Source organism: Paroedura picta, chromosome 4 (assembly GCF_049243985.1).
Source record: "Paroedura picta isolate Pp20150507F chromosome 4, Ppicta_v3.0, whole genome shotgun sequence".
Lineage (NCBI taxonomy): Eukaryota > Metazoa > Chordata > Lepidosauria > Squamata > Gekkonidae > Paroedura > Paroedura picta.
Genome location: NC_135372.1, coordinates 125,905,110 through 125,927,097, shown reverse-complemented (window position 1 = coordinate 125,927,097; position 21,988 = coordinate 125,905,110). Strand labels below are relative to the sequence as shown.

The following is a 21,988-nucleotide window of genomic DNA, read 5'->3' as shown; positions in this document are numbered from 1 at the left end:
AGATGTTCATGGACTACAATTTCCATGAGCCCCTGCCAGTGTTTGCTGGCATGGGCTCATGGGACTTGTAGTCCATGAACATCTGGAGGACCACAGGTTGACTACCCCTGCTCTAGTGATCAGGCAGCTGGTTATTTGATGAGTTGAGGCCACACATGATCAAATCCGTGAACAAAATGCATCATGCAGAACTTTGACAGCCCGTAGGACAGACTTTTTCAGCACGGGCTTCGTGAAACCCCGAGGTTTCTTGATGGCCCTGGAAGGGTTTCCTCAATGGGTGGGAGTTAATTAATTATATACTTTAAATTTGGTAAGCATTTATTGGGTGATATAACTCTATATGGCCATGTCAACCAGACTCCCCACCCAATGGCCAATAAGTGGCCTGGGGGGGATGGGAAGGGGACGGGCCCCGGGTGGGCACGTACACAGCTCTGCTTCCTAACCATATTCTGCACAATTATGCCACTTCCGGTGTTTCTCAAAGCCTGAAGAATGTTTCAGGGGTTTCTCAATGGTAAAAAAGTTGAGAAAAGCTGCCATAGAATAAAAGAGATTAAACCCTTTAGTTTTCTATAAACTGGAGAAGGCATTTAGACCTTATCCCTAATGTTTGATTGGTAGATTTATTCATTACCTTGAAATCCATGCCAACCAATTTAGGAACAGGAAACATCCTCCAATCAGGATTCAGGTGCACCTTTTCTGTCTGGTGATTCTGTCTCTGGTGCTGTGGACAGCTCCTGTGTGGTTGAGTAGTCAAGGTGTCTGCTCAGACTTGTCTCTTCCTAAGACTGTGCCCAGAGGGTTGCTAAAGGTGCGATTTACACAGGAATGGTGGCAGTTCATGATCTGCTGCAGGGTTCTGCCAAAGGTCAGCTGTACATTTATAATGTTGCTGTGAATTAAGGTTGTGCATTAAATCTATTGGATTATTTTAGCTGGGAAGACACACCTGGAGGGTAGCTGATGTCAGCAGTACATCCCAGGCAAATGCAAAATCTTCTTGGTTGTGCCAGGGCTGTTCAGTGTTTGCCTGTTTTACTCTGGCCTGGTTTAGAACCTCCCGGCTGAGAAGGCCACTAAATGGTGTCAAGCTACTTTCAACCCGTGCCTGCTTGGCATCACAATTATGCTACTGTGCTTTCCACAAGACAGCCAATATGGTGGGGATCCCTCCAGACACTCCTGGGTGTTTGTGAAGCATTTCCTGCTCGGATGAAATGAATAAAAGATAACGTAGGCTCTTGGCTTTGTTTCTGCCTCTGCTTCCCTTATCATCAGTGGAATTCCCTTATGAGGCCAACAGCTTCTTCCCTTATTAGTGACTTGGTTTGTTGCCTTTCATGTGACTGGGAGATGCTCCTGGTCCAAAGACCAGCTTACCACCTGAGGATGGGGACCCCTCTGCCACTCACATTGTCCCCTAAAGCAGATGTATTCTTTGTATGAAAGGTCTGCCTCAGAGTCTAGTCCAGTGGTTCTCAACCTGGGGGTCGGGACCCCTTTGGGGGTCGAATGACCCTTTCACAGGGGTCGTGGCAGGGCAAGCAGCTTGGCTGGAGAGCGCTATCCACACAACAGCCTTGTGGGGTAGATAGAGAGAGAGCGTTTGTCTGTTTGGAGCAGCGGAAAAGAGTGAGGTTGGCATGGTGGGACAAGAGGTAGGACTGAACTGAGAAACCCCGGAAAAAAAACAATTTATATACAATCATGAACCATGGATCTTCACGTCATTGGTCAGTTTTGGTTTAATTTCTGTGAAAGAACACTTGCATAATTTGATGGTTGGGGGGGGGTCACCAGAACACGAGGAACTGTATTAAAGGGTCACGGCAGGAAGGTTGACAACCACTGGGTTGGTCCCCAGGGCTGTACATTGGACTTGTTGCATGTGTGTGACAGTGTGTCTGCATTTATTTTCGGAGGTGGAAATGTCTCGTGAGCCAACATCTGCCTCATGAAACTGTAATTCGAGAAGCAGCCCATTAAAGTTTAGTTTGCCTCTTGTTTGTGGCTTTTTGCAGACAACCTTCCTGAGGGGCTTAGAAGCCTCTCCTCACCTGCAATTCCTTTGCAGTGGCCAAACTCCCCTTTGAACGGCTGAACTCCTGTTCAGACATAACAGCAGATGCTAGGCAGTGTTTGCCCAGCGTTTACCCAGGAAGGAGAACATCTCAAGGAGAATTCTAGTGCATTGTGGGCTTCACACATCCCTCCAGTGTAACAAATGGCTCATTTTCTCAGAGCTCTGAGTTTTCAGCAAGTGGCAGATTTGCTTTAACAAGATTAATAAGGGAGGTGTGTGTAGGGGGGGGGAAGGAAGCGAGGAAAGGGGAGGGGGGAAAAGTGTGCTGGAATGGGAGGTTGTAAGGGGGGAAACACCGAAAGAAGAAAGAAACAGAGGAAGAGCTGTTCCCCTCTTGCAGGGGGAGGCAACCATCAAATGAAGATTGCGGAGTGTAGCTATGCCGGCCAGTTAATACCCATGAATTCGCAATTAAATGTGGAAGTGGCAGACAAGCAAAGGGGTAAAAGGAGATATTGTCCCCGGCTCAGTGGCAGAGAGGATGCAGGCAAAAAACTGGGGGAACAGTTGGAGCCAAAGTCATGAATCAACATTCAGTTTCCTGGGATTTGCTGCTGTTGTTGATGGTGTGTGTGTGTGTGGGGGGGGAGGGTAGGGCAGGACAAAGGGTGGGGGGAGGAAGGGGAGCCTCTGTCATTCAGAAATGTTGCCACGGCAGAGGTCCTTTGTCATTCCCCCGCTGGATAGTGGCACAAAGGAATGCTTTATTTGGTTTCTCGCTCCCAAGCCGGCAGTCAAAGAGAGGGCGGGGGATGGGTGTTGCGTCCCCAGGCCAAACTCCCAGAGCCTCACTATGAAGTCTGATGGTTGTTTGGCTTGGAAAGGCCTTGTTTGCAGCTTAGATTTTGCTTGATCTTTTGCCTAGATAGCCTCCGCGGGTTCCTTTTTTTGTGTTATTGAAAATTCTGTGCACAATGTGCAGTGGGTTATTCTTCACTTCTACTCCAGGTATTTTTTGGGGGGCGGGGGGAGGCGTATAGAGGAGACACTTGTAAATAATCAGTCTTCTTACTTATCTGGCTTGCTTCAAGCCTCCTTTAGCTTTGTATTTTGAGTTAGGTCAAAGGGTGAAAGTTCAGGCTCTCTCCCTTAGTCACAATTGGCTCAACACAGTAAGCGCCCCTAGTAACTTCTATTGAGGGTGGGAGGGGGGGGGAGAGGAAGAAATATTCTCAGACATTGTATTTAAGCTCTGCTTACCCTCACTACTGGTGGTTGGAACAGATATGCTTATTCTTGGTCGCCTTGGAGGGAAATTGGCATAAACGATTTGTGATTCTCTGGGCTGAAAGGTCATGCTGTTTCAGAGCCCTGACAACCCGCTTCTGCCCCCCCCCCCCAAAAAAAATTGGGGCTCAGAAGAATCTCAAGATTTATTACATCTCTTGCAAAACATAACCATTGACCAGATCTGCAGAGAGTCTGATGTTCACAACCTAACAAACATGGTCAAAGCCTCGGCCAAAGAATTAATGGACACAAGTCTGATATCAAAAACCACAGGACTGAAAAACCTGTAGGGGAACACTTCCAGGACATTCAATAAGGGACCTCAAAGTAGCTGTTTGATTGCAAAGGAACTTCAAGAGCAGACTAGAAATGCAAGTTATTACAACACTCAAAACAATGGCATACTCTGGACTCAACAAGGACATAGTTTTTTTTAATCTCACTATGCATGCTAACCTAATTCAGCTCTTATATCCACATTCCTTACAATCCCCTCTGCTTTTTATTTTATTGTATTTAGGACAATGCGACTGTAATATAATGTTAGTAATATGTAAAGGACACGTAACATTCTCTCTTGGGTGGTTGACCCAATTTATTTATTTATTTAGCGTTGGGGAACAACCTTCTGGTCTATCTGACCAGCTTGCTGAAGATGGTTGCTTACATCATGTCTTCCTCAGAGCAAATCTGGACATTATGAGTTCCCTTTTACAGAAATGGTGCTGAAGCAGAGGAAAAATGCATTTACCAAAACAAGGAATAGAATCTAGCTCTCATACAATGATAGATTCCTTCATCATTTCTCACCCTAACTCAGTTACTTAGTGATTTCATGTTTAGTAGAAGCCAAACTTCTGTTGTGTAAAACGTCTGTGTTAGTGGAAGCTACATCTCCAAATTGGAAAACTGCTTTGTACTTCCTTCCCAAATTATGATTATAAACTGCTTTTTGAAGTTGGTTTGCAAATCTGGTGGGGAAGGGAAGGGCAAGCCATAGTTTGCCAGTTCCAACGTAATAACAAACTCTGGTTTGCACTGACGGAGAGTAGGAAGGACTTATTCATAAACCACATTATACAATGACAGTACCAGCAGGAAAAGTTCATGTCTGGCCGGGGAGAACAAATCATTATATTTTACTTGTACTCAAATGCCCAATGTTTGATATTGCAGCCAAACGTTATTTTTAGAGAAACTGCGTTGTTTAGCCAGGTTTTCAAAGAACTGGGAATTGATTGCCTGACTGAGAATTATTAAAGATGCATGAACAGATTGTGCATGTGTACTTACAGCTGGGAGAACTTTGTACCATCTGACAATTGTGAATTGCATTTTTGTAAAAAATTGATCTGAAAATGAGCCAATGCAGTGTTTATAGAAGAAGAGTAGTTTTGTTTTGTACCTCAGTTTTTACCACCCAAAGGAGTCTCAAGTGGCATACAATTGCCTATCCTTCCTCTCCCCACAACAGGCACCCTGGGAGGTAAATGAAGCTGAGAGACCTTTTGAGAGAGAACCGTGACTGACCCAAGGTCACCCAGCTGGATGCATGTGGAGGAGTGGGGAATCAGACCTGGTTCTCAAAATTAGAGGCCACTGCTCTTAGCCACTACACCAAACTGGCTCTTAAATGCTCGACGTCTTTCTTAAGGTACTTTTGGCTTGGATCCCAACTAAACTTTCTGTAGACTGAAGGATTTCAAAGCTTTCTCCCTCCTTTCTTATATAGCAGCCCCCAGGACCTTCCAGAATGCTGCTCTTGGGAGACAGTGAACCTTCCAAGATTAGCAGCTAAGATTAGCAGGCGGCTAAGTTTTCTCTGAAACCAAGGGAATTTTCTTCATCTTGTGCGTTTTGAGAAACTGTCCATGTCCTTCTCATCCCTAAGAAGAAATGTAGGAAGTTGCTGCCTTATCAGTAGACCTTCTTTGTTGTGGCCGCCTCATGTAGATTAGTCATTACCATTGCCTCTTAGCTGCCTGCTAACTATTGTCATTGCCTCTTAGCTGCCTGCTAACTATTGTCTCTTGAGTTTGTGATGTGTAAATGGGTGGCTGTCAGTGTTACTAACTGTATGATGAAGACAAAAGGTGCAATCTGCTCTTAATTTTTTTTAGTTTACTTTCCATCATTCAAGCAAACGCTCCAGATGGCTAGAAAAGTGTATTAAAAGAACATCTTTTTTAAACAAATTTTTTTCCTTAAAGAACTAACAAAATGTTGTTTTTTAAATTGTTGTCAAGTTGCAGGCGACTTATTGTGGCCCTGTGGGGTATTCAAGGCAAGAGACCGAGATGGTTTGCCTCTGTGTAGCAACCCAGAATTTCTTGGTGGTCTTGGTGGTTCAAGGGGGTGGCAGGTGACAGTGGATGAGTGATAGGGTTGTGAGTGCCCTGCATAGTGCAGGGGGTTGGACTAGATGACCCAGGAGGTCCCTTCCAACTCTATCATTCTATCATTCTTTCCATCCAAGTATTATCCAGGGGTGACCTTGCTTCAGTTCTGATGAAATTGGGCTAGCCTGAGCTATTTAGGTCAGGGCAACAGAAGATTAGGAGTGCCTTATTAATAGATACCCATTATCACATAGTTTCTCCTCCATCTCTCTCTATTGAAGAAACAATTTGAAAATGTGATGCTTTTATATTTTGCGTTATAATTGGGATAGGTAATGATTCAATATAGGGATACAGCTTTGGGATAATGAACCTTGTGTTACAATAGATTCAAATGAGTGGCCGTGTTGGTCAGAAATAGCACAATAAAATCAGAGTCCAGTAGCACCTTTAAGACCAACAGAGATTTATTCAAGGTGAAAGCTTTCGAGTGCCGTCTGAGGAAGAGTGCTTACACTCGAAAGCTCATGCCTTGAATAAATCTTTGTTGGTCTTAAAGGTGCCACTGGACTCTGATTTTATTGTGTTACAATGCAGTCTTATGCATGTATTTCTCAGAGGCTGCTTCCAAGGTCAGCTCCTGTGCCTTTTGACATTCACCACTCTGGTGCCAAGCTGCCACAAAGCCATTACAAACCTTCCAAGAATCTACTGCAATCCAGGAATCCTGTTTAGTGCAGACCAAAGTATTACTAGCCTCTCCTTCCAAAGCTCAGTGCAAAGGAAGCTTGCTGATGGAAAAAGGTATAGGATTTTTTGGCAATCGTGATGGGGAGATGAGATTCAACAAAATCCATAAGGAAACATACAAGGGCATTTTGCAAATCTGCTTTACAGGTCATTGGATTTATGAAAAATTTCCAGAACCTCCATAGTCTAGCTAGTTCTATAAGATCCAGAGCAGATCCAGAAGGGAACTGGACTTCTCTTTCCTAAATGTAGAGCTCACAATCCGTTCCTGTACAGAGAATCTTCCTCCTTAGTTTTTCTTGTATTTCCTGCTCGATTTATTAAGCTGAGGGGCTCTCGCTCAGTGACAGAGCATCTGCTTGGCCTGCAGACATCTCCAATTGGAAAGGGGCAGGGAGGTGATGCAGAAGACCTCTGCCCAAAACCCCAGAGAGCTTCTGCCAGTCTGAGTAGATAGGACTGGCCTTGATGGACTGGGATCTGCTTCAATCAAAGGCAACTGATTGTATTCAAGCCAGGTCTGCATTTTTTAAAATAGTTTCAGTCCCCCCACTTTGTGTCTTTAGATATTTATATCCCACTTTCTTCCCCAGTAGGGAGCCAAAGTAGCTTACAACATTGTTCTCCTCTCCTCACAACAATGGACCTGTGTGATGGGGAAGGCTGTTAACTGGCCCTGGGTCACCCAAAGAACTTCCAAGGCACATTGGGATTTCGAACCTGGGCTCTCTGAGCTCTTCTAGCAATAGCTATTTGGGTGGTTCTAGGTCTGAGGTAGACCTGACTTGATTCTGACTTGAAGCCTCAGTGGAAATGATGTGATCGCTTTATTTATTTAAGACATTTGTTAGTCGCCTTTCTCCTCTGCAGAACTCAAGGCGCTTTTTACCTTTTCCGGTCTCTGTCATTTTAGAGAAATAGACAATTGTGCACTCTGTGCACCTGATGGTTGTGCTGCTGTTTTGCACAGCTCAGTCCGGGGCCCCCAGTCCCAGTTGCTCCAGAGGAGCCTCGATGGCATATTTTTACGAGTCCCAGATTTGGCAGGGCCACTGTCACCTGAGGCCCTGATGATGTCAAGCGTTACCTCCGCTGGCAGAGGCTGTTGGGAGTAGCAATTATTTTGCACAGCTTTGACAGACGACTGAACAACTGTTGTCGAGTGACATGCGTTACTCCCCCGCCCTCACATTCCCTCCAGATCTTAAAGTAGTAACTCCTCGAACTGTATGTGTAAGCGCAGTAGCGTGCTGCGAAAAGCTGCTACTATGCCCTGAGAAATGCGTTCATTAACTAAGTGGCATTTCCTGTCAGCTCAGAGCGTCTGCTTATAGAGGTGGCTGTTTGTTGCCTGGCTGTGGGATTCCCTACCTTGCCTCTTTCTGGTTAGCCTCTGCTGAGATGGGTAATTCTGTTCCATATTTTTGTTGGACACAAATTTGTTATTGCTCATGCAGAGGCACAACAGAATTGGGTCGTCCCCTCCCGCCCCCCAAGAGGCTGCCCATTGCATTTCTGCATGTTACTGTTGCAGGGTAATTGCATTGCAGCTGTGTATGAGACGCAATTAGTTGCTCAAAAACGGAGCAGAATTATTTTCTGTGTGTAGAGGCTGCTTATTGCATCGCTGTGTGTTCCTAGCTTGTGCTCAGCAGCTTTAATGCTGGAAAAAAAACATTGATTTAAAGTTCATTTTAAAACATATCCTGGTTTTCTCTGAACATTTGCCTTTAATTATTGAATAAGCATTTTTAAAAGTTTAATTTCTGAAAAGAGGGCTGAAAAAGACACCAGCATGAATTTTCAACAATTCACTTGGCAATGGCCATTTTGGATGTCCAGCATGTTCTGCCAGAGAAGGGTGGGAACAAGGAGCAGTTCTGGAAAGATGGATTGCATGTTAACAGCTGGAAATGACATATATCTGCGCCACCTTTGCGGCTGTCCCAAGCCAGAAGCCATATGGTGGAACGAAGGAGGAGTGACATTTCAGATACTGGCCAGCTGTCCTGTCCAGCAAAACAGCACCTTTTAAGAGTTCTGAAGTCCCCTTCCTCTCTCCACTGCTCTTGGGTTTTTTTCATCTTCTTTAGAACAGCACCTGTTAACATTTCTGCAAACAAAAGCTGTAAGGATTTCTCTCATAAGTTTAGTGTATTTCAGGCTAAAGCCTAAAACGAGTCAATATTAGACACAATCTGGCTTAAATATAAAGTTACTGTTTTTGATGGCTGCTTGACCCTTGCTTAACATGATCTCTGGATACTCTTTGGAGATGATACTGATGTGTGAATATATTTATTTATTATTTAGACTTATTACCCACCACTCCCAAATTGGCTCATGGCGGGTTACAATCTGTCCATATAAAAACACAGTAAAAACCCCATTAAAACAATTTCAGACATACATACAATAAAACAGACTCTTGAGAACCATAGCGGTCTTCAACCCACTACCCCCCCTCCAAATCTATATAGAGGAGTGGGGAGAGGGAACATGGATGACAATGCTAAATGCTGGCCCTATTTGCACTGTTGGCCCCATCAGATCTACCTTACTTTGCTGTCCTCAACCATAAACCTGGCAGTAGAGCTCCATTTTTCAGGCCTGCAGCTCCTCCAGGAGCTCATTCCACCATAACAATATAGGCAAAGGAGCTGACCTAGATCTGAAGATCCAGTTTGCACTGCAATTGAAAAATCTTAACTGTTGAAGTTTCTTCCCATGAGGTCCCAGGAATCACTGTTCTTTGAGGAGCAAGGGGATCTCTGGTAGAATTTTCAGCTAATTCAAAAAATGACAATTGTTTGCACTGCTTGTGGGAAAGTGGAATGCTCTTCAAACAGGATTATGTTGACACTTTGGATCACTGAAACCAGGACATGAAAGCTGTTATGACTGCAACATTTTCTCAAGGACTGCCGTTTGTAGGGCATATAGCAAGCAAAAGACTTACTGTAAAACATTAAGATATGTACATTTCCTCTGTAGCCCGCAGACGTAGCCTCCTGAATAAATGGAGAAGGCATTGCAAAGAGGACCATAGACATGGACTCAGCAGGTCATAACTTTCCCATTGTATGCTTGTGTTTGTTTGCCCGCCATCCATCCATCCATCCCACCCCACCCCACCCCACCCCACCCACCCACCCACCCACCCACCCACCCATCCATCCATCCATCCACAGATGTATTAGTACAAGGGGAAGATGAAGGGAAAGGTGGTCATAAGACGCTTTGGGACTTCTTTGAGTACTGACGTGGGGTTCTAAAAATGTAGTTCTTCTTCCCTTATCCAACACCGTTTATCACACTGAAGGTTTTGTGCTCCATTCTGGGACTCCATTGTGGAGTCCCACAAGGAGCGGTCCTCTCTCCTATCCTATTCAACATCTTCATGCGCCCTCTCGCACAGCTGGTACGGATGTTTGGGCTGGGTTGCCATCAATATGCAGATGACACCCAGCTCTTCCTCCTGATGGATGGCCGCCCTGACTCTCCCCCAGAAGCATTAGCCAGCTGCCTGGAAGCAGTGACGAGATGGCTCAAGCAGAGTCGTCTGAAGCTCAATCCTTCAAAGACGGAGGTCCTGTGGCTAGGTAGGAAGGGCCCATGCGAGGAAGCGCGCCTGCCTACCCTGGATGGCGTGCAGCTCTCTACGGCTCACTCTGCCAGGAACCTAGGCGTGATTCTGGACGTCTCCCTCACAATGGAGACCCAGATCACAAAGGTAGCGCGGCTGGCATTCTACCATCTCCGCCAAGCCAAACTACTAGCGCCCTACCTGGCCCCGGAACACCTAGCCACAGTGATCCATGCGACGGTCACCTCTAGACTGGACTTTTGTAACTCGCTCTACGCAGGCCTGCCCTTAGCCCTGACCCGGAAACTACAACTAGTTCAAAATGCAGCAGCCAGGATCCTCACGGCAACACCGTGGAGGTCCCATATCCGGCCTATTCTCCATCAGCTGCAATGGCTACCAGTTGAATTCCGGATCAGACTAAAGGTCCTGGTAATTACCTTCAAGGCCATACGCGGTCAGGGCCCAGTGTACCTGAGGGACCGCCTCCCCGCCTATGCCCCCAAAAGAGCTTTACGCTCTACTGCCTCCAATCAGCTAAGGATCCATGGCCCTAAAGAAGTCCGTCTGGTCTCGACCAGGGCCAGAGCATTCTGTTCTGGCCCCTACCTGGTGGAACGAGCTCCCAGAGGAGATCAGGGCCCTGACGGAGCTTAAACAGTTCCGCAGGGCCTTCAAAAAGGAGCTCCTCCACCAGGCATTTGGCCGAGACCAGATGTAATCTACAGCGACCAAGGGCCCCTGCTCCCCCCCACCCCCCCTCAGAATTAAATCAATAAGCCACCCCCCTCAGAATCCCATCAACAAGCTTTGGACCTGTTTGTATTATGATTGTTTATTGTTATACTGTGTTGTGTTTGGTTGCAATTGTTGGTTATTGATGTACATGTTCTACAGACTGTTTTATGTATGGTTCTCTGTTATAATGTAAACCGCCCTGAGCCTCCGGGGAGGGCGGTATAGAAGTATGATAAATAAATAAATAAATAAATACTCCAGGGACTTTTCCCTCCTTGAAATTAATAGCACTTTTATAGGAACTGAGTTGTGGTTATGGAAGAGTCTGGAAAGTGAGCACTAGTTTTTCCGAGATTTTAGAGTCCCATTAAAGAGCCAGAGTGCCAATAGTGTAATTTGTAAATCCGTGAACTTTAGAATTAGTCTTTGAAAGGCAGTGGTGCTGCTTTGGGGTAAGTGGGTTATAGATTGTAGCTTTGGTCTCCAGGACCAGCCAAATAATCTGTTTTTTTGTTGTGTGTTTTTAAAAAACACATTATTGTTCTTTTATTGTGATTTTTATGCATGATTATAAAGACTATTAACATTCTAGCTATTTTTTGGGTCAAACTTCTCATTTTTTTAAGCCACCATGTTGTTACTTTTTAATGCTATTTTTTTTACACTGTTGATTTGCAGTCACCCAGGGGAAAAGGCGCCAGGTTAAAGAGAATTATTACAATCAGGTTGCATTTTAGTAGTCAAGAAAAAAAAAGGCAATTGCAGTTTTTCCCTGAGATCATCTGTGAAATATGTACATTTGAATCTCATTAGATTAGAAGGTTGCAATGCTTAGTAACATCTCAGTTTTTTTCGGGACCATGATGAATGAAAGATAAGCAATTAAGCCTTCCTGTGAAGCTGCTAATGAAATGCATAAAATCCTTGATGGGAATGAGTCGGGGAGAGAAAGGTGAAGAAATGAGGTGGCGTTCAGAGCGTTACTGTTTTGTGAAATTCCCAGTGTTCTTGTCTACATTTGTGGTGACACTGTAAAAAGAAATCGTGTGAGCTGGCTATGCAGAAGAGTCCTCCTGGGTCAGACCAGAGGTCCATTTCATCTTCCACCTTGTATCACACAGTGGTCATGCAGTGAACAAAAACAGCCCAGAAGCTAACATCCTTCCTGAACCTCTGCCCTGGGGCTGGTATTCAGGGATTTGCTGCCTCTGAGGATGGAGTGTTTCTCATTCATCGTGGCTAGTAGCCATTGGTGGTCCTAACCTCCATGAACCTTATTTTCCACAAGGGTTGCCAACCATCAGGTGGAACTTTGAGATCTCCTGAAATGAAAACTGATTTTCAAACAACAAAGGTCAGTTCCCCTGGAGAAAATGGCTGCTTTGGAGCATAGACTCTGTGGCAATATACCTTCCTGAGGTCCCACCTCTCCCCCAACCCCATCCTTCCCAGGTAAACCCCCCCCCCCATCTTCAGCCCTTTCCCATCCTGGATGTAGCGATCCTGTTTTCACACTATATTTTTCAGGTCTTTCATCTGTAAATCAGATTCAAATGTAAGCAAAAGAGAGCTTTTGTACAGGGACATTGAAAAGTCAGTGATGCATTTTTCTTGCTTAGTATACTTTCTGACATGGAAATGGGTTCTGTTACTTAAAGCTTAATAAATCCATAACCGTGGAAGGGTCCCTGCATCTGTCGCTGGTTGGTGTCAGTTACCTTTCCCCCTTATTCCTTACGTAAACATGTCAAGCAGAGTAAAGCGGTCTGATTGCCGAAGCAGATGCAGCGGTTTGCACTGTCCTAAAATGTGCCTGTGCATTGGAAACACATGCATATATTTAAGGCCACATCAAAAGCTCTGTCATAAATAGAAGGAGGTTCCGATGCCAGGAGAGGGAACCTTAAATTAGGGGCATGGCAGCATTCAAAGTGTTGCAGAATCATTCCCAGGGAAAGGGAATGAAGTCCTCTGGATTGCACTGATTTGTTGTTGTTTCACTGTCTTCATGCCTTTGTGTACGCTGGGTCGAGCAAATGCTGATGTTTTCACGCAGCTCCAGTTGGCTTTATCCCATTAACATGCATTTAGACACATTTTTTAAAAATCCCAGTTGTAAATGCTGACCTTAATTGCTGTTTGCCAAGATCAGGGGTAGTCAAACTGTGGCCCCCCCAGATGTCCATAGACTACAATTCCCATGAGCCCCTGCCAGCATTTGCATGGACATCTGGAGGGCCACAGTTTGACTACCCCTGGCCAAGATGTAAGGTGTAAGCATTTCGTGTGCAAGCATACTTTGCATACCTTGCTTGCATGCAAAAGCATACTGTCCTTGCACACGGAAGCTTGAATACCTTGACTAAGACTCTGTTGGTCTTTAAAGGTGCTCCTGAAATCAAACTTAGTTCTGCTGCTTCTGACCAACACCTGACCAACCCACCTGATGCTATTTCATCTGCTTTTGGGGTTGAAATTGCTTCGTGCCCACTTTCACTATAATCTTGACAGCAAGCCTGTAAGGTAGGCCACTTCTAGCCTCATGCTAGGGCGGGAGGGGGCTACAAGCTCAGAGGGGATGGCAGAAGGTAGAAGTGCTTCAGCGTGGGACTCTGTGGAAAGGGGATTTCATCAGAAAAGCAAAAGTATAAACCAGGGGTAGTCAAACTGCGGCCCTCCAGATGTCCATGGACTACAATTCCCATGAGCGCCTGCCAGCATGGGGACAAAGGATAATTTGGCCTCCAGAAATTCCAACTGTTTGGAATTTCGTTTGGGAGGCTGATCCTGAAGAACTCTGTCCATGGAAGGTGATGTGGCTCAGAGCAGCCAAACGAACGGTCGCATGCCCATACGGCACTCCTCATGATTTGTGATTACCTTGTGTCTTGAAAATGAGATAATAGTTTTTAAATTGCATTTGTTGTAGAGCGTTAAAAGCTCCTTGCCGTTTCTAGCTCTGCTGCACTAGGGGACTTAATTACCGATACGTATGCTGAAGCCAGAAACCATTTTTTCCTCCCCCCCCCTTCCCTTTGCAAAGTGGTATAGCATTAATTTAAAGATTTGGCTATAATGCCAACTCTGCAGATACACAACATCTTTTCATGTGGGTCACCAACATGATTTCCTCTGTCAGGATGGGGGCTGGTTTTGAGCTGGTTAGAGCAGGAGGGTGGATTGTGGACAGACTAGAATTTCTGAATCCCAGCGGGGCAGGAGACAGGATATTTACCCATTCAGCTAGCCAGCCGTAGCCTCCAGCATTTCACAGATGAAAATAGGACACATTCAAGATTCTTTTGTGGGAAGCCATAATAATTAACAGTTGTGCTGCAGAAATGCCCTGGTTTTAAGTAATTCCAGTCCACAGATTCCACGGACGGTGGACTTCGAGTCTCCCACTGAGAAATACTGGCCAGGTTTCATCTGCATCCATGTGGCCGTCTATTATATTTGTTTATTTTGTTGAACTGAAAAGCAAAGGCTGCCTTTGTTCTTTAGAACAAAGTTTGAGTTCAGTGACACCTTTAAGACCCACAAAGTTTTTATTCAAAGCCAGCCTTTCTCAACTTTTTTACCATTGGGAAATCATCAGGCTTTGTGAAACCCCAGAAGTTGCACGATCGTGCAGAGTATGGTTATATCGCCCACGAAGCAAATGTAAAAAATATTTAAAACATTCATTAACTCTGACCCATTTGGGAAACCCTTCCAGAGCTGTCAAGCCTCGTATAACTTTTTTGAGAGCATACACACACTTCTCCAGATACGTTAAAATGGAAGTTACCAGTCCATACAGATAGGTTATATTTATATTTCTTTCACTGTGGTCCACCCCCTCCCCCCAAATTAAACTCAAACAAATGTCAACCACATATACTAAGCTTGTTATCCCTGTTTGGTCCTTGAATCTAATAAACATTTTCATTATGTTGCATGCTAATTTGCTGCTTACCCTCTAGCTGTACGTGTGGACTGGTAAATTCTATTTCCATGTATCTGAAGAAGAAGAAGAGTTCGCTCTTATATGCTGCTTTTCTCTACCCGAAGGAGGCTCAAAGCGGCTTACAATCCCCTTCCCTTTCCTCTCCCCACAACAGACACCCTGTGAGGTGGGTGAGGCTGAGAGAGACCTGATATTACTGTTCGGTTCAAACAGCTTTATCAGTGCTGTGGAGAGCCCAAGGTCACCCAGCTGGCTGCATGTTGGGGAGTGCAGAATCGAAGGCGGCATGCCAGATTAGAAGTCCTCACTCCTAACCACGACACCAAGTGTGCATACACACGGAAGCTTATATCAGACCAACAGGGTTACCCACCTTTGTTCTTCAGGTTAACGGAATGTCACAATGTTCTTGGAATCAACAGTTGAAATTGAGTCTCTGCAGCATAAGGAACAGCAGGTTGTTCCCTGAATGGCTTCAGAATTCGTGGGCAGGTAGAAACACCAGCAGCACCTATTTCTCAGATTTAACTTACAGCAATCCTGTGCAAAATAAAATACTCCTAAGCTTCATAAGAGAAACCCTTACAGCTTTTAACAATGACTATGGTAAAGCAGGAGCCGTGATCAGAGGAAGGGGACTGCAGAGCTCTAAGAAGCCCTGCTTTGGTGGACTTGACAGCTGGGCACCATCTGAAATGTCACTCCCCCTTCATTGCACCCTGTGGAAGAGCTGCAGAGGTGGCTCAGATGTGTCGCTTGCTCATATCCCATGAAAGAGGAAGGAAGTGCAGCGGTTCAAGGGCCAGGTGAGAATCTGGGAGACCAAGGGTGGAATCCCCCTTGGGAACTCGCCAAGTGGCTGTGGGCTATTTGCTCACCTGCAGTCACACCTACCTCACAGGGTGGTTTGTGAGTGTAAAGTGGAGACAAAGAGAAGTGTCTTTGGGTTCCAGCTGGGGAGAAAGGGTGGAGATGTAGCAGAAGTGAATTAAATATCTTGTCATGGATCTTTTGGGACAGAGAGCTAGTTCGGTGTAGTGGTTGGGAGTGCGGACTTCTAATCTGGCGAGCCGGGTTCGATTCCCCACTCTTCCTCCACATGCAGCCAGCTGGGTGACCTTGGGCTCACCATGGGGGCTGATAAAGCTGGTCTGATGGAGCATTGATATCAGGGCTCTCTCAGCCTCATTTCTCTCACAGGGTGTCTGTTGTGGGGAGAGGAAAGGGAAGGGGATTGTAAGCCGCTTTGAGCCTCCTTCGGGTAGAGAAATGCGACATATAAGAACCAACTCTTCTTCCTCTTCCTCTCCCTGGCAAGAGAGCCACTTGCTGGTCTCCCCTTGCCCGCTCATTGTACAGGCCTCTGCGTTTACAAATTGCATCCAAGACTAGCTTCATTATGTCAGGCTGCTCCTAGCTGGCAGAGACCTGAGAGCCCTTCTCAAGGGCAGCTGTGCTGGCTCCTTGTAAGGACCTCAGTCATTAGTGCATCAGTTCAAAGCTTCTTCGCCATTATATATCCATCGAAACCTCCGCTTTCAAGGGAACTGCAGGCCAGCTCTCCTGGGCACATTTACCCAGAAGGCTTATTTTGATATCCAGTCATCAATTAGTATATTTATAACAGCTTCCCCCCTCCTGTGTGTGCATCTAAGAAAAACCCCCGAAGGCAAGATTTTACACAATTCCTTGGAAAGGAAATAGTTGTGTGTGCTTTGATTTAATTCTATCTCATAGAATCATAGAGTTGGAAGGGGCCATACAGGCCATCTAGTCCAACCCCCTGCTCAACACAGGATCAGCCCTAAGCATCCTAAAGCATCCAAGAAAAGTGTGTATCCAACCTTTGCTTGAAGACTGCCAGTGAGGGGGAGCTCACCACCTCCTTAGGCAGCCTATTCTCTTGCCCTAAAAGTATTGAAAAGTTCTAAATGCATAAATGAGTTCTTACAATATTGCTTTTCTCCCAACGGGATGGGGCAGAAATGGTTTCCCCAAATTTCGCCACGGACCTCGCAAGGGAGTAAAGGCAGGGAAGAAAGCTTGGGTCTCTCTATTCCCCAGAGTATTGTCACCAGCAACATGGTAGGGAACAGCTTCTACTCTCCTGGTGTGCAGGGAGAACTTTCCCAGAGTTCCACCCAATAGCCCCCAGTACAATTAGAGGACTACAAAGAATTGACCTGAATGGGCCAAGCTAAGCCAGTCTCTTCAGATTTCTGAAGCTAAGCAGGGTCAGCCCTTCTTAGTACTTGGATGGGAGAGAGATCCAGAGTTACCTCCACAGAGGCAGCCAATAACAAACCACCTCTGAACATCTCTTGCCTTGAAAACTGCTGGCAGGAGCTCATGGTAACTGTAGTCCATGGGTATCTAGAGAGCCAGTTTGGCCACCCTTGGCCTGCCGCCTTCCTCCCTTTTCTGCTTACTGGGAAGTAAAAGTAAAACTGAGCAGAGCCAGCCCCTTCCCCCTAAACCACATCTTCTGCTTCTTGTGCAGAAATCAGCAGGGAAAGTTTTTCAGGGGTGCTGTTAAAGGCACAGGCTGATAAAATTGGCAATGCTTTTTATTCGTGAACTGTATATGCTGTTGCTCCCTCCTCTCTTGTTTACACCTTCTAGCGTGCATACCAAAGCTTGGTCTTAAAGGTGCCACTCAACTCCAACTTTGTTCTAGCCTGATTCTACAAGGCCTTGTAAAAAGGTGAGATGGTGCTTGGCTAACCCTGCCATTTGGGTCTGAGTTCCTTGTTCAGAAGGGAAACTCTCTAGCAAGGGCTTTGGACTCTCTCCTCCCTGCACGATCAGTCTGTGCCAGTTCACATCTAGAGTACGGAAGCAGAGGCCTAGCCTGCCTGGAATCTCTCTTTGCATGCAAAGCACATCTGAATTGTGTAAAAGGGGAGCTCCCAGATGCAAAATATCTAGAAAATAAACCAGCTGGAGCAGTTTGCCTTCCTAAGAAATGTATAGACCTTGGGTACTTCTACCTGCAGTCTTTATATCCCCTGCTGTATTATCCCCTGTTGATTTCAAGGTTCTTTTAATTATGCCAGGCTACGGTGATTAAGAGCTTTCTGGGCTCTTAACAAATGTCTTGTCACCTCGCATAGCGTCTTGTGCATTGTAATGAGATTTTCTGCGGAAAGCCCCAGGGATTAAGAAAAGGAGGAAGCAGGAGGAATTAGAGAACTTGCTAATTAATTGTTGTATTTACCCCATTTATACCCCACCTTTCCTCCCAATGGGGATCCAAAGCAGCTTTCGTTGTTCTCCTCCCCTCCAGATTGGTGTAGTGGTTAAGAGCCAGTTTGGTATGGTGGTTAAGTGTGGCGGCCTCTGATCTGGGCTGTCAGGTTTAATTCCCCAATTTTCTACCTGCAGCCATCTCGGAGACCTTGGGCCAGTCGCAGTTCTCAGCGCTCTCTCAGCCTTGCCTACCTCACAGGGTGACTGTTGTGGAGAGAGGAAGGGGAACCACTTTGAGACTCCTTTGGGTAGGAAAAAAAAACAGCCCTTCTTCTGTCACCCTCACAACAACCCTGCGAGGTAGGTTGGGCTGACAGTGTCTAGCTGGCTCAAGGGCACCCAGCCAGCCTCCCATGATCTCACAGCAGGTTCCTTGGCCACGGGCGAAGTCCACACCCAACTCATTCACAACTGAAATAAGAGCCAGGAAATTGGATACTGAGTATTGCTTCTCCCACCCCAACCTTTTATGGCTTGTAATTTTGTGATCATGTGGCTTTAGTGTTTGCCTGAACTGGCCTGTAATTAAAAATTTAAAAAAATTCTGAATTGTGTTTGGTGACAGAGAGGTGCCTCAGCTTCTATTAAAACCTTGCAAAAGCTGTTTTTATTTTAAGTTGGGGGCAGGGAGCTCACTTTTGGAAAAGGAAAGTTGGGCCGACCACAGTGAGGGTCTTTGCAAAATTTCCCCACTGCTCCAAACAAGCTGTTTCCTCAAGACTGCAAATGATATATACATCCTTAATTGAGAATAAGCCTTTCAGGGGGGGGAAAGTTGGCACAGAATTGCAATCCTGTGCATGCTTCCTAGAGAACTTGGTGGCACTTGCTTGTTAGTTAATATGCACAGGGTTCGGCTGCGTGTAATTTATGGTCACCATGAGCGAAGTGTAGTTTGTTTTGCTTCCCCAGGAGTGAGTAACTTTTCCCTTCCATTATAACGGGAGCTGAAGTACAGCCTTATGCATTACTTTTTGTAAAACGATCCTCTAAGCTTATATTTATGGAAAAGGTGTACCAGGATGGATTATCTGCGTAACCTTTCCAGAGACATTCCTGGAAGCAAAGGTCCTTGCCTCGTTCCTGGAAAAGTTAACTTTTTCATGGAAGTGTTTCAAAAAACAGAAACCATCCCAGGTGTGAAATATGAGCTCAGAACTGGCCCGCACACTCTTTTGCCTTGAAAAGCGATAGAAACTGTCCAGCCTGGCAGCTACAGAGTGTTCCTGGCAATTAAATGGGAATCTTTTACTTTTAGGAAAGATTACGCCTCCTGGACTGGAAGAAGTTTTCAGCCTGGTCTGTGCTTATTTGGGACTTGCTTGGATAGGGTTGCAGTCTTCGTGCTGCAGATTCTAAAGTTTCTAGTCCTGAGTTATTAATTAAGGTAGTTGTATCCTGTATTCCGATACACCCAATTGAATGCATGAATGCAGAATTCCAGAGAAAAGCTAGAAGAGATAAGAATGCCTTCTTAAATGAACAGTGCAAACAAATAGAAGAAAGCAATAAAATGGGGAGGACCAGAGATCTTTTCAAGAAAATTGGAGATATGAAGAGAACGTTTCATGCAAAGTTGGGTATGATAAGGGACCAAAATGGTAGAGACCTCACAGAAGCAGAAGAGATTAAACAAAGGTGGCAAAATTATACAGAACAACTATACAAGAGCGAGCTTAACATCCCTGATGACCACGGTGGGGTAGTTACTGACCTGGAGCCAGACATCCTGGAATGTGAAGTCAAATGGGCCTTAGGAAGTCTGAGCAACAATAAAGCTAGTGGTGGTGACAGCATTCCAGTTGAACTATTCAAAATCTTAAAGGACGATGCAGTAAAAGTGCTACACTCAATATGCCAGCAAATTTGGAAAACTCAACAATGGCCACAGGATTGGAAAAGGTCAGTTTACATTCCAATCCCAAAGAAGGGCAATGCCAAAGAATGTTCAAACTACCGCACCATTGCACTAATTTCTCATGCTAGCAAAGTTATGCTCAAAATCCTACAAGCTAGGCTCCAGCAATATGTGGACCGAGAACTTCCAGAAGTACAGGCAGGATTTCGAAGAGGCAGAGGAACTAGAGATCAAATTGCCAACATACGCTGGATCATGGAGAAAGCTAGGGAGTACCAGAAGAACGTCTACTTCTGCTTCATTGACTATGCTAAAGCCTTTGATTGTGTGGAGCACAACAAATTGTGGCAAGTTCTTAAAGAGATGGGAATACCAGAGCATCTTATTTGTCTCTTGAGAAATTTATATGCAGGCCAAGAAGCAAGAGTGAGAACTGAACATGGAATCACTGACTGGTTCAAAATTGAGAAAGGAGTTCGGCAAGGCTGTATACTGTCGCCTTGCCTATTTAACTTATATGCAGAGCACATCATGAGAAATGCGGGATTAGAGGAGTCACAAATTGGGATCAAGATTGCAGGGAGAAATATCAACAACCTCAGATATGCAGATGATACCACTCTAATGGCAGAAAGTGAAGAGGAACTAAAGAGCCTGTTGATGCGGGTGAAGGAGGAGAGTGCAAAAGTTGGCTTGAAACTCAACATCAAGAAAACAAAGATCATGGCATCCGGCCCTCTCAATTCCTGGCAAATAGATGGGGAAGAAATGGAGATAGTGACAGATTTTATTTTCCTGGGCTCCAAGATCACTGCAGATGGAGACTGCAGCAAAGAAATTAAAAGACGCTCCTGGGGAGGAAAGCTATGGCAAATCTAGACAGCATCCTAAAAAGCAGAGACATCACCCTGCCAACAAAAGTGCGTTTAGTCAAGGCTATGGTATTCCCAGTTGCAATGTATGGCTGCGAAAGTTGGACCATAAGGAAGGCCGAGCGTCAAAGAATTGAGGCTTTTGAACTCTGGTGCTGGAGAAGACTCTTGCGAGTCCCTTGGACTGCAAGGCGAACAAACCGGTCAGTCCTAGAGGAGATCAACCCTGACTGCTCTTTAGAAGGCCAGATCCTGAAGATGAAACTCAAATACTTTGGCCACCTCATGAGAAGGAAGGACTCCCTGGAGAAGAGCCTAATGCTGGGAGCGATCGAGGGCAAAAGAAGAAGGGGACGACAGAGAATGAGGTGGCTGGATGGAGTCACTGAAGCAGTAGGTGCAAACTTAAATGGACTCCGGGGAATGGTAGAGGACAGGAAGGCCTGGAGGATCATTGTCCATGGGGTCGCGATGGGTCGGACACGACTTCGCACATAACAACAACAATCCTGTATTCCTCCCTGATGGGAACTCAGAGCAGCTTGTAGCATCATTCTCCCCAAGTCTGTTTTGTACTTGGCAACAGGGTGGTTAGGCAGAGAGAATGACTCACCCAAGGCTACCCAGCAAGCCTCCGTGACTGTTTATGCACTGGAGGTTTCATGCCGGGCTGCAGGCTGGAGTTTTAGTCGTGGCAGGTTGCCCCACCTCTTACTGCACCCACGTGGGGGAGCATTTTGCCTGGTGTGTCTCATCTGCCCTCGATTTGTGCTCCTGCACAGGAGCTGGAGCAATGAAGTTCCCAGTGCATAAATGGTCCGTGGCAGGCCAGAGATTCAAAACGCGGTGGGGCCAGATCCTCATCCAGTGCTGTAAGGCAGGGGTATTCAACCTATTTGAGCCTAGGGGCACCTTTGGAATTCTGACATAGGTGGAGACCTTTGCTCTAAACATGTTGCCACCCTGGCTCTGTCAACAGGCTAGTAATTGGCGTGTTTGCTAACTTCACAGGTCATTCTCCTCCATATAGTGAGGGGATGTGTTTCTGGGATGCTTTTCCCCTTAGGTTACTTGCAATACAAGTTACAAATCCTGTGCTCAGAGGCACTTAGGCATTTGTCTGTTTCACTGAGCTGAAAGTCTTCCCATGCCTCTCGAATGTATGCAGAGTTTTAACTCACTGAGATGTTTGCTCCGTAGCAATCAAGGGCCACATTGTAGGATTCGGAAATATGCTCTGGCATTCTTGCTTTGCTGGAAATGGCGTATCCCTTGGCTGAAGGCCTGTGCAATTTGCTTTGATTGAAATACTTCTCCTTGGAACC

At 45.6% G+C, this 21,988-nt stretch overlaps 1 protein-coding gene across 5 annotated transcripts in view; it reads left to right on the top strand.

Moving 5' to 3' along the window:
- PREX1 (phosphatidylinositol-3,4,5-trisphosphate dependent Rac exchange factor 1) overlaps positions 1–21,988 on the top strand; it is a 253,178-nt gene that overhangs the window by 46,404 nt on the left and 184,786 nt on the right. The window contains exon 1 of one of the 5 annotated variants that reach the window (XM_077335564.1): positions 4,941–4,976. The exons of the other annotated variants lie outside the window; for them this stretch is intronic. Within the exon in view, the coding sequence (XP_077191679.1) occupies positions 4,956–4,976 (21 nt within the window). The 5' untranslated portion in view covers positions 4,941–4,955. Of the gene's footprint in view, positions 1–4,940; positions 4,977–21,988 lie in introns of those variants that run through there. 5 annotated transcript variants of the gene reach the window in all.